The 13,204-nt window shown below is 43.7% G+C and overlaps 1 protein-coding gene across 1 annotated transcript in view; it reads right to left on the bottom strand.

Annotated features, from left to right (window-relative positions):
- Positions 1-13,204, bottom strand: part of LOC107396072 (plasma membrane calcium-transporting ATPase 1) — a 76,951-nt gene that overhangs the window by 36,491 nt on the left and 27,256 nt on the right. Inside the window, exons 4-7 of the mRNA XM_015975601.3 lie at positions 12,874-13,131; positions 10,459-10,584; positions 6,847-7,023; positions 2,695-2,721 (exon numbers count right to left, since the gene is read on the bottom strand). Of these exons, the coding sequence (XP_015831087.1) occupies positions 2,695-2,721; positions 6,847-7,023; positions 10,459-10,584; positions 12,874-13,131 (588 nt within the window). The remainder of the gene's footprint in view (positions 1-2,694; positions 2,722-6,846; positions 7,024-10,458; positions 10,585-12,873; positions 13,132-13,204) is intronic.

Raw genomic sequence — 13,204 nt, 5'->3', positions numbered from 1 at the left:
TTTAATTATAAAAGAGAATTAAAATATTAAACACTCAAAAGTATCTAAAAGTGGTACCGTTAAGTACCGGTATCAATTCCTAGGTACCGGGAATTAGTACAGAATCGTCTTGGGTGTGTTCTTGCTGTGTCTTTGTAAATCCATGCTTTCGTTCTTTTTTAAACACAGAAACAGTTTTGTTTACCTGTTTGTAGCTACGGTTTCGCCGACAGCTGCCGGCTTCTTCAGGCTGACGCTGATGGTCAATATGTTTAAAAAAGAACGAAAGCATGGATAGTACAGAATCGATTCAAATGTCAAAGGTACCCATCCCTACATCCATCTAACCATTCATCCATCTGTAACGTCCAGCAATGGTCAGTTTTCACCTACAGATTGGCCTTCATGCCACCGGTCATCTGCTGACATAAATTCCATTCTCTAAAGTGGATTTTACATCCTAGCTTCCAACAAACCCAGAAGGATACTGCAGCCTTGTTGACATTTCAGGAGGAATAAGATGTCAGGCTGTGTTCCCAAACAAAGCCATCTTTTGATAACACTGCAGGATTGCTCACTCTCTGAATAAAGTGACTATTTTAAGCTCATATGAGGTAATCGATCATGAAATGAAATGAACAAATGTTAAATGAATGAAAATAATGTCTTGATTAATCTGTGCTTAAATTAATAAGGTTGATTAATCTGTGCTTGAATTGCTGAAGTTTGAAATGAATGTTTTTATTACATTGAAACATATTTTGTATGTTCTTGCTGTGTTTGTCTTTAAATTCCATTTTTGGCTCTTTTTTAAACACAGATAAGGTTTTTCTTTACCTTGCTGACGTTTCGGTTGCGGCTGCAAACATATTCGGAGCTGACGCTCAAAAATGGAATTACACTGAAAGATTTATATATATGATGATCAGTAATGTCTGATATGACAAGTGAATCATTATCTACACTCAGACACAAGGTTCATTAGAGATAAATTAAAGTTAAGTAAAACGTCATCACACAGATATTTTCTTAGCCACAAATCAGAGAATCCTGTATCTGAAAGAAGACGTGATGTTCTGAGGGTTTGTTGTTAACACCCCTTAACATGGCACGTCCCGGTTGGCCAAGAAATCATAATATGAGAATATTAAAACAGAGCTCACTTGACGGTGAGTCAGTTCTAGAGAAATCTACGGATAGGCCATCCGGAGCGAACCCTCTTTAACCCAGAGCATTTTTGACAAGCTGTCAAAAACCCTGCTACACGCTGAAGCTGACACAGCAAACGGTTCCTGCAGAACAAAGCTGATACAGTTCCGACTCCTTAAGAGTCCTTCTAGACGCAAACTAGTTCCAACCTGTATGCCTGGCGACATCTCTGAACTGGAGAAGTCTGTACTGCGGTCAGTCTACTGGACCTGGGTGCCCAGAGGTCATCTGACCTCCCTGACCTCCGGATCCGCGAAGAGGGTCTCCAAAAAGGGTGAGGTAGAACACAGTATGATTGCGTCTGATGCCATTTTGATAAGAACCAACTTCATAGCTTAATGCAAACTTTTCACGCCCAGAACTCAGTTCTTCTAGATACAAGGTTCTGATGAACACACACCATTCAATCACCACACATCACATCCCATCCACTTAGACTCATCCATCACAGTAGCTTTGGTTAACTGCTTTATTTGTTTAGAAAATAAATTTCTTATCTTTTATAAACATGACTCTGTCTGAATTGATACGAAGTGTGTTTGATCGCTGGAAAAAGCAAAGAATCCTAGAATCTTCTGATTAAACATCCAAAGACCAAGCATGTTGATATTCTATATTTATATAGAATATTACATCTTATTGGTCATAAGTAAAGGTAATATATTAAGCTTAAACGCAACAATATTTACCTTCTACACATCCATCTAACCATCCATTCATCCACCTAACCATCCATCCAACCATTCAACCATCCATCCATCTAACCATTCATCCCTCCATCTAACCATCCATTCATCCATCTAACCATCCATTCATCCACCTAACCATCCATCCAACCATTCAACCATCCATCCATCTGACCATTGATCCTTCCATCTAACATCCACTCATCAATCTAACCATCCATTCATCCACCTAACCATCCATCCAACCATTCAACCATCCATCCATCTGACCATTGATCCTTCCATCTAACACCCATTCATCAATCTAACCATCCATTCATCCACCTAACCATCCATCCAACCATTCAACCACCCATCCATCTAACCATTCATCCCTCAATCTAACCATCCATTCATCCACCTAACCATCCATTCATCCACCTAACCATCCATCCAACCATTCAACCATCCATCCATCTGACCATTGATCCTTCCATCTAACATCCATTCATCAATCTAACCATCCATTCATCCACCTAACCATCCATCCAACCATTCAACCATCCATCCATCTGACCATTGATCCTTCCATCTAACATCCATTCATCAATCTAACCATCCATTCATCCACCTAACCATCCATCCAACCACCCATCCATCTAACCATTCATCCATCTAACCTTCCATCCATCCAACTATCCATCCATCCATCTAACTATCCATCCAACCATGCAACCATCCTTCCATCTATCTAACCATCCATTCATTCACCTAACCATCCATCCAACCATTCAACCATCCATCCATCCATCCATCCATCCATCCATCCATCCATTCCTACCTTTTTTGCTTCTTCCATCTTTTTTACCTGTAAAAGAAAAGAAACTGAGAGTGACTGGTGCTAAAGGAACCCACCACAATAACGTAGATATCAGCTCACAGACTTTATGCATTAGACTAAATATTTTCTAGACTTAATGCAGATGTTTGAGTTTCAAAGCAAAGTGGTTGTGTTTCTATAAACCTTTGCAGGCCTTCATTTTTCCCTCTACATTTTTGAAAGTGACAGTGTGTATTTTCCCTGGTGATAGTGGGCAGTACATACCTAAATCATTGCAAGCAAGCAGTACTTTTGTGTTCAAATAAAACCTTACCATCGGATGGCCATTAAGGTAAAAAATCCCTGGGAGCACAACCTCCAGCAAAATGACAAGAACATTAGACTCCCTTTCATCTCTGGCAATGAGTGAAGAGTTAAATGTGTAAAACAAAATGCTTACTATTGGTGAAAGTTTTGTAACTATTTGTTACAAATCAGTAAATGCATTCTGTCCTAACGGGCTTCCGTAGAAGGAAACATGACATCCAATATGGCGTCCCCTAGACACTCACACCCACTCCCATGTATTTTATAACAGAACTTTATGGTTTTATGTTATGATACCGCCAATATTTTTCAACAACTGTTCATCTTTTATTCATTTACAACAACATTTCAATGAATATTTACATAGATTAATGGTAAAAACTGCACATTGTCACTTTAAAGGATAAACATTTTCTCTATGAAATCTGATTTGTCACATAACTAATTAACAATTATCATTGTAACGATTGTTTTAAAGAGGTCCTTCACTCACATTTTAAATACATTTGCAGTTGTCTCTAGTAGGACTGAATACTGAATGCTGTGTAAGTCATACTCTAGCTCTGGTGTGCCTGTTTCAGCATGGAGAATTCAGTCAGAGCAAAAAAAAGCTTCAGACAACAGAATTTGAGTTTTATTTCCTGATATTTGGACATCTCTTCTCTGATTGGATAACAACAACATAGCTCTACCACTATTGATGTTTTATCTAATAGCTCAAGCCTGAAGGAGTTCTGCCATGTGGTGGAGTTGCTAATGCTAAGAGTTAGGTCCTACTAGTAAAGACGTTCTGTGCTGTTTCCTGGATGAATCTTAACTTGAATGAATCAGAGTGTTTAACTGGTAAATAATGGTAACTGGCCTGTGTTTGATGCCTCCCAAGGCACTTAACAACTAACCACTCATTCACCCATTCACAAATGGTGGTGATGTAGCCACAGCTGCCCTGGGGTGCACTGACAGAGGCAAAGCTGTCAAACACAGGCACAGCAGGTCCCTCCATCCAACCATTCATTCATCCACAATAATTGCAACAGATGGGATGCGAACCTGCAACACTCTGGTTACAAGGTGGGCATTGAACTCCTCTGCCACATATGGATTTTCCAACTCTCCATGCTGCCCCCATAAGTTACCTGGAACTAATGGCTACACGTTCTGGAACTCAAACAGTCCCCACCACCGCTACAGAATCGTCCCGTCTTGATCAAGACGCATACAGTAGAAAAACCAACTGTGCATGGGTATGAACCAACATAGGCACACAGCCTGATGATGCCAGCACACACCACCAACACAGTAGACAGCAGGATTTACTCTGAAGGGGAAATCCACTGAGTGGGGAATAGAGGCTCAACTCTGAAAGGGTTTGTGAGGTACAGGAGAAATTTGGCAAAGTGCAGAGTATTCTGTTCTGTTGAGTGAGAAACAAGGCCAAGCCATTAGGAGTGGATGCCCTGGTGCATCAGTGAGCAGATGCACTGCATGTATTCCCTCTGCTCAACCAGGGAACATCAGCTCAAAACAGAGTGAGTGAGCAGAGATTGTGAGTGATTATTATATCATGCTGGTACAAGTGTCACAGGCGTCTGGTCAGATCCCACCTCCTGAGTGGCTGGCTCACTGTGCTTGGTTCATGCAAGTCAAAGAAAGTCTGAAGTTTCTTTATTCTGCTTTGAACCTGGGGTTGTCCTGCAGAATCTGTTGGACTGTGTTTGGACTGCATGCTTTGGTAATGTGCTGGTTAGGCAGCATCCTCTAATTAGGAAGTTAATTAGGAAGGGCTTGTTGCCTGCTTCCAGTCGTGGATCTTCTCTTACTTGCATGGGATTTGCATGGAGGTCTGTTTTGTCTGTATTTGAGCCCATTTAGTGCATAGACATAACATCCCTAAAAAACATCCTGCTGCTGACACTAACATCAGTTAAAGGGTAGGTGAGTTGCATGGTCTGTTGGTTCATATTTCCAGTTGGCATATTTCCCCAGATGATATACCTGAACACTGCTCCTTCAACCTTGTTTTTGAGCCCAAGCTTAGTCCTCACACAAATGTTGCCCACTAGAGTTCCTGGTTTGTCATTCACTAGTTTGTGATGAGAGTGAAATCAGCTACATGTGGTACAGTAGGAGCTTTAAGCTTGTCCATGCAGGACAAAGGATTCCTGTGTGCTGGTCTCCAGGGGCCTCATTCATCAAACGTTTGTAGAAATATTCCTAAATTCGTTCTTATGAAAGAAGTTTAGAATGTTCGTATGATCAAAATCCTGATTTATGAAACATGCGGTGGCTTCTCGTACACGTTCCTCCACATTCATCTGAAGATAAATCCCACCTGTGTGTACCCAGGTGCTCGTGTCCATTCTTAGTCATTTACAGACGGAAACGCCCTCATTTAACCATATTTGGTCACGCTTCTTCCTCATCTCGTGAGGGGGTTCCTGCATTGTACCCGGAAGAAAAGAAAACTTGAGACACTTGCTGCCAAAGTGCCAAATAAGTTCCAGAGTTTATAAAGGTGGTTGGGACAGAGGAGAGGTTCCTGTCAGGAATAAATAAATAACTTTAATTTGGTAAATCGTAGAGTAACGGGTTCTCGTTTACATTTTACATTTAAGGAGTCATTCTGGATGGTGTTCGTTTTATTCGTAAATGTCTGAGTGCAGCCTCTATGCTGTCATCCAGTCTGGTTACCTTGACAACGCGTGTGTGATCGGGGAGGAGAGGAGGTTCTGGGGGGTTCTCGTCATCGTCGTCTCATCGTCGTCCTCCTCCGCTTATACGGGTCCGGGTCGCGGGGGCAGCATCCCAACTAGGGAGCTCCAGACCGTCCTCTCCCCGGCCTTGTCCACCAGCTCCTCCGGCAGGACCCCAAGGCGTTCCCGGACCAGATTGGAGATGCAACCTCTCCAACGTGTCCTGGGTCAACCCGGGGGCCTCCTGCCGGCAGGACATGCCCGAAACACCTCCCCGGGGAGGCGTCCAGGAGGCATCCTGACCAGATGCCCAAACAACCTCAACTGACTCCTTTCGATCCGGAGGAGCAGCGGTTCTACTCCGAGTCCCTCCTGAATGTCCGAGCTCCTCACCCTATCTGTACGGCTGAGCCCGGCCACCCTACGGAGGAAACTCATTTCGGCCGCTTGTATTCGCGATCTCGTTCTTTCGGTCATTACCCAAAGCTCATGGCCATAGGTGAGGATTGGGACGTAGATCGACCGGTAAATCGAGAGCCTGGCTTTCTGGCTCAGCTCCCCCTTCACCACGACAGATTGGTTCAGCGCCCGCATCACTGCAGACGCTGAACCAATCCGCCTGTCGATCTCCCGATCCCTACCCTCACTCGTGAACAAGACAAAATAGAATATGACCTGGAATCATATTTGTGAGGTTTATCTGTTTCTCCACAACAAATCCCAAATCCCAGCACAGCTCCAGGCGGATCTCCTGTCAGCGTGCTCACTTAACCGTATTTACTCCAGAGATGAGCTCTGACAAATCCTTAATAATAATCCAGAAACGTTCTTTTATCTAACGCGTCTCAAGCAGAATCACATCACAGCACAGATCTGTGCATAAGTACGGTTGGTAAATGAGGCCCCGAGGTCATACAGGGAAGCCGTTGTCTAGCCAGTGACTGTCATGTTGGACTGTAGAAGACTATGGAGGCCTACGTGTGCCAGGGACTGTCTCGGCATCCTCAGCCCAGTTTAGCCCAGTAACCCAGTCAGTCAGAGTGGTGTTGCTGCAGCAAATTAACCGACAACTCTAGAAGGTGTTTTATGAATATTGGCCATTTTACCATTTACTATCTGGGTCAGGGGACATGTGTACTTCTCAAAAACTTACTTTTCTTGTCTTTCCTGTCCTTTTTTCCCCTGTCATCCTTCTTCTTGTCCTTTTTGTCCTCACCATCCACATCACCATCATCACTGGAACCAATCAGAGCGAAGATAATTCCAGTCTGGGAGTTCACACCCACGGCGGTGACCAGCATCTTCCCAGAGCCCTCCATCACATGGGTTCCTGAGAGAGTGTGGTGAGAAACGTTACAGTTTTACCTTTAATAAAAACAGCACAGGTGCTCGTGCAGCCATTTGAGTTGTTTCAAAGACAAGAAGGTAAGATGAACCTCTTCTTTGGTCATTTCTCAATATGCACACTTGTCTTAACTTGCGTACCTGTGTACTCGTGTACTTGTGAAATGTTATTGACTGTATCAACGTTACCATCCTAAATACGTATCATTGTAAAGTTCCCAGATGTGTTCTGGCTCCGCCCATTGTGCTGAGGATGCAATAACACATCCTTCTGTGGGGCAGCAAGGTATCCCAAAATGCATTGCATCATAAACCACACATGCAAATAATTCAGTCTAGTAACTATGAACCTCTGTATGCTGAAGCCAGGCCATTTTCATAAAATCATATCTAAGTGTTTTTCAATTATTTGGTGTAAATTTTTTGTCTCATTTTCTTTATTTCTGGATTTTAAATGCAAGAATCCCTGTTTATTTTCTTACATGGTACATTTCATTTAAAATATTGCAAAATAAATCTTGCAATTTATTTAGTTCAATTCAGTTTATTTATAGATTCATAATGACAAGAGTCGTCTCAAGGCTCTTCACAAAATAAATATTCAAATTAAGTTCAGTTCATTAAGGTATCCTATATAAGGAACCATGGACGGAATTTTTTTGGGGGGGGTGGAGGGGGGGGGGGACATGCCCCCCCCCCCTTGCAAAGTCAAGTTTTGACCCCTGCACTTCTTACCATCCAAAAACAATATTACGCTATGTTAAATTAACACTGGTTGAGCTCTAGTACCAAGCGGAAGACAACCGTTTGTGTTGAAGCCTGTTTCCCATTAGAGCAAACTGTAAAGATACCCCCCCCCCAGTCCCCCCCCCCCACTTCTAAAGTGAAAATTACATCCATGTAGGGAACCCAGCAGGTTGCATCAAGTCACTGATTAGTGTCAGAGTCTTTACAACAGTCCTCATACTAAGCAAGCATGCAGCGACAGTGGAGAGGAAAACTCCCTTTTAACAGGAAGAAACCTCCAGAGAATCCCGGCTCAGTATAAGCAGCCATCCACCATGACTCACTGGGGATCGAGAAGACAGAGCAGACACACACGCACGCACGCACTCACACACACACACACACACACACACACACACACACACTCCCAAAGCATCAAAAACAGATGCTGGGTGACTAAGCGCTTTTTTTCCCAACGCGTTGCAAGCCATTTTCCGTCGCAAGCCGTTTTCCGACGCCTGTGGTAAAACCCACATTTCAAGAACATTTAACCTCTAACCTCTTGCTATTTAACCTTCCCCTCACCCCATCCTTAACCTTATTCTACACTTCCCGTTAACCATTGTTGGGTATTTTTTAAATCCTGAAACTTAACACTGAAAGGAACCCTGAATTGAAACACCACACAGGAGAGGAAGCCAGTAGGTTTTTATGCTTGGTACAGCTGGTGAGAGAGACAGGGCGGGAGCCTGTCAGGCCCTCATCCGATCAACTCTGGCCTCCCCTCTGCACCACAGCTGGTTTTATTGAATCACAGGCAGACAGAGACAAAGGACCATACATCACTGTCCACATTTAACGAATAACAAACACTGTTGTAGGGCTGAAATGATTCCTCGAGTACCTCGAATAATTCCAGTACAAAAAATCCTTGAGTCAAATTCTCCGCATCGAGGCTTCGTTTAATTCATGTTTAATTAATTCATGGCTTTGCAATCACCCGAGGTCATGTTTCACCCGGACCGAAATAAGTGACGCACATACATACTGCACTGAATGCACACGCGAGTAGCGAATGTAACAACTTTCTCTTAAGCCATGGCGGACAACGTGGACCCTAGTGGAGTGCGAAAAAGACAGGAAATGTCAAAGGTGTGGGAGCATTTTTCACGTCGTAAGGTGGAAAACGTAGTCCAGTGTAAATACTGTAAAATGGATGTAGCCTACCACAACACCACATCCTCGATGCTGCAGCACCTGACCAGGAAACATCCACATGTAAATGTCACTTCTGCAAGCGGACTCAGAGATCCGCTATATATTCTGCGGACACTGTGCAACTTTTACGTTTGTAGCACTCAGTTTCAGCTCACACTATGAGTCTGGTTGCACCATGTCGGTCTTAAAATGTGCTAAAAATAGCAGTTTTTATACAACACGTCAGACTTTTTATTGTGTTGTTATTGATGTCTGCTGTCCCTCGGGGTTGCTGCAGGAGGACACAGGTTTTTATGAGAGGAAACTGAAAGAAACTAAATAAATGTTCTGTGATCAGTGTAACTTGACAATCATGGCAAACATGCTTTCTAGACAATCCTTGTTATTGTGAGAAAAAAAGTGTAGAAATTAAAACGGACGTGTGTTAATAGGGAAATAGCTGGCGAGACATGTTTGCGCATGCGCCGTGAGCGGTTCTGGTGCTGTTTGGGCCGCAGCCGCTCGCATTTGTTTACTGTGAAGTAAAGTTGAAGTGCTAAAGTTTTGAAAACTAATTTTGAATAAAACTTGAAGAATAACTGGCAACTGCTTGCTCATTTCAAGAGGTCTTTCATATTTTATAACTTGCTATTTGATATAATGGTTAACAAACACAAAAGGGTCATTTATTAGAGTACTCTATTAATCAATAAAAGATTCGATAGAATACTCGATTAATCGATAAAAGATTCGAAAGAGTACTCGATTACAAAAATATTCGATAGCTGCAGCCCTACACTGTTGTTTCTATCTAAGGCGGGACCTTCTAAAAAGGAAGTCTCAAGTTGCAAGTGACTCATTAAGCCTGCTAGCTTTTCCTGTTGCCAAGCAGAGCCTTCCCAAAGGAAGTCTTAATTTATGACTGACAGCAAGAAACTCAGTAACCGTGGATACCTATTAGGCAGGCTATTTCACCAACCCCCACAACATACCAGACAAACATCAGGGCTTATCAGCCACATTCCACTGTAAGAGAGAAGGAGAAAGCCCTCTGTGGCTTACTTATTAACATATGACTACATAAGAAGGTACATTTAAGACGGTAATACATTAAAAATATCTAACAACCGTGTTGGAGAGGAATGTTACAACTTAGAACAAAGTTCTGAATGCGCAAGGTTAGGGTGGGGGTGAGGGGAAGGTTAAATAGCGAGACGGTAAAGGTCATAAATCGGTGAAACCCAGCATCATTTTTCAATGCATTGGGAGTGAAAATATGTTGCGCGCGTGCGCACGCACACACACACACACACACACACACACACACACACACACACACACACACACACACACCATATGTACCAAGCAGTTGGAACTCAGACTCAACCTCTAACGCATTAACGACAGGAAGTGATGTGTTTTATCTCTGTGGCTGAAGCTGTGTGGTGAGCTTAGGACCTATCGAACTTGACTGTGATCGAGAAAATAAATGATGCACCTGAAAGCAACATGGGGTCTTTGTCCAGACTCTTTTTCACATGGTCAGACTCTCCAGTCTGAGAGCTTTCATCAATCTTCAGGTCGTTGCCCTGAATCAGGATGCCGTCAGCCGGGAGGAGGTCACCTGGAACAGCAGCACAGCGGTTGGAACAGCATGCCCTCCTAACATTCTTATGTAACATCATAGTTACATCATCCAGCACTTCTAGCTAAGTAAAGTCACGCTGTGTCTCAGTCTAAGATGAAGACAAAATTAGATGGTGTCTCTTAAACAACACGATTGTTTAGAACTTGTATTGTTTACCTTCTTAAAGCTATTTGCGTTTCTTGCATTCTCCTTGTTTTCAGAAAGTTGTGACCGGCATTCACTAAAAAGTGAAAAGCTAAAGGTTGTTGAAGATCTGTTAAGGTCTATTTCTGGTGACAGGTCAATCACATGACCCAGACGAGGAAGGAGCATCTCAGGGCCCTTTCAGATCTGACACTAGCACCTTGGCTGATCTGATTTGAACGAACAGCAACAACCAGCCGTGAAAACAGATCAGACCGGACCAGCATCCCCTCATACTGGTGGAAACCTTACTCTGGATCAGTTAAAGCAGTAGAAGAAAACAACACTGTAGCTGTATCATAGGTAGATAGAACAGAAACGAAAGAAAAACAGAAAACCAGCTTGTATACAGGTAGCATTAGCATTATAACCATTTATAGCCATTTTAAACGTCAAGCTAAACAATTCAAAAATCAGTGAATGAGGGCTGCACAGTGATGCAGTGGTTAGCGCTGGTGCCTTGCAGCAAGGAGGTCCTGGGGTCACATCCCAGCCTGGGCCTCTCTGCATGGAGTCTGCATGTTCTCCCTGTGCATGCGTGGGTTCTCTCCGGGTTCTCCGGGTTCCTCCCACCGTCCAAAAACACGACTGTCTGATTAATTGGTCTCTCTAAATTGTCCTTAGGTGCGAGTGTGTGTGTGATAATCGTTTGTCCTGTGTGTCGCTGTGTTGTCCTGCGATGGACTGGAAACCTGTCCAGGGTTTACCCCGCCTGTCCGGAGCTTGCTGGAGATAGGCACCAGCCCCCCGAAGACCCTGCGTGGATAAGCGGGTAAAGAAAATAGATGGATGGATCAGTTATAGACAAAAAATAGTTTATCAATTCTTAAATTGTAAAACGATCCATTGTCAGTACTGATACCGGATGAAGGCAGAGGAGTTAAGTGCCTCTCCGGTAACTGGAGGGTTGGAGGTTTAAGCAACGTCTGTAACAGTCGTGTTCTTGAACAACCTTAACCCGCCTTCCTGCTGGTGGTGATCGAAGGGGCTGGTGGTAACAGTGCTGCTTCTCTGTCAGTGCACCCCAGGGCACCACCAGTGTGTGAATGTGTGTATGAATGCATGAATGATACACCGTAGTGTAAAGCTCTTTGGAGTCCTCTGACTCTGAAAGGCGCCACACAAGTGTGGGTCACTTATTAAATGATCTGTGAACAACATTTATGCACCTTTATGATATTCTTATGTGCAAGCTAGCTGGGCATCCCACAAAACATGCGATGTGGACCATCATCAAGGCAAGGCAGCTTGATTTATAGAGCACATATCAAACATAGAGGCAATTCAGTGTGCTTCACAATTCAAGGAATGTTTTTCAGCAAAGATGTCAAAGATTTGGGGAATTATTGCCACTTACAGGCTTGGCATGCCTATGAATGTGCTTCACAATCTACTGGTGCTTAGCTGAAAAGGAGGTCGTGTGGACCCAAGTTTTTTTTTAGATGAGCGGGGGATGACGTTTGGTTTCAGAAAAAGTCAGCTACGTGTGTACATGGTCTTAGTATCCATGAGCACGAAGGCTCAACTGGGCGTTTGGGCGCTTGATGGAAGAGGTGCAGTTAAATGTTAGTGTTAGTTTCTCTCATGTTTAGCCTTCCGTGGCAAGTGAGCGCTATTTTGATTCTGCTGCAAGATTTCGTGAACAGCGCCTTTCAATCCCAACCTCACTCCACCGTCATCCTCATTCCAGCCTCCTGACATGCACAGGTGGAAATGCAGACATAAACGACCATGCACACCAAAGCTGACTCACCCTCTCACCGAAAGTGCCAGTGCACAAAAATCGATGACTTCAAAGCGTACTAGTTATGCTCCTATGTTCCAGCCCCTAATCGTTCCAATGACATGATTACACCCATGCAGAAAACACGCCTGGAGAAAGTTGATAAGATAGAGAAACACTTTTATCGGCAGCATTGCAACATGTAGGAATGTGCCGTAGTTCCATGATTTGGTGTTGCTGAGGATTTTTAATTCTGGAGGTGAAATGCCAGCATGAGAGGTGTTCTTCCATCGGTGAGCGACGTTCAGCCAGAAGGGCTGGTGTGCAAGAAGTAAAAGATCATTTCTTCTTCTTCTCACCATATTTGATTTGTGCGATGTCTCCAACAACTATCTCAGACACTTTGATCTGGACCACCTGACCCCCTCGGACCACAGTGAACTTCTGCTCCTGCTCGATGCGGCTCTGAAGACCTCTGAACTGCTTCTCCTTGCTCCAGTCGTTAAAGGCTGTCACAAGCACCACACACACCACCGAGAGGAGGATGGCAGCGCTCTCAATCCATCCGGTCTCTGTCTCGCCCTCCTCCTCCACGCCACCCACTGATGTGCTGCAGCCTGAGCAGAAACGACAACCACATTAACACCTTTGACAGCCCTTCCTTTCAGCATGGAGACCCATTTTGTAGCT

Source organism: Nothobranchius furzeri, chromosome 14, assembly GCF_043380555.1.
Source record: "Nothobranchius furzeri strain GRZ-AD chromosome 14, NfurGRZ-RIMD1, whole genome shotgun sequence".
In the NCBI taxonomy this organism is placed as follows: domain Eukaryota; kingdom Metazoa; phylum Chordata; class Actinopteri; order Cyprinodontiformes; family Nothobranchiidae; genus Nothobranchius; species Nothobranchius furzeri.
The sequence above is the reverse complement of the archived record's forward strand: the minus strand, read 5'-3'. Positions and strand labels throughout refer to the sequence as shown.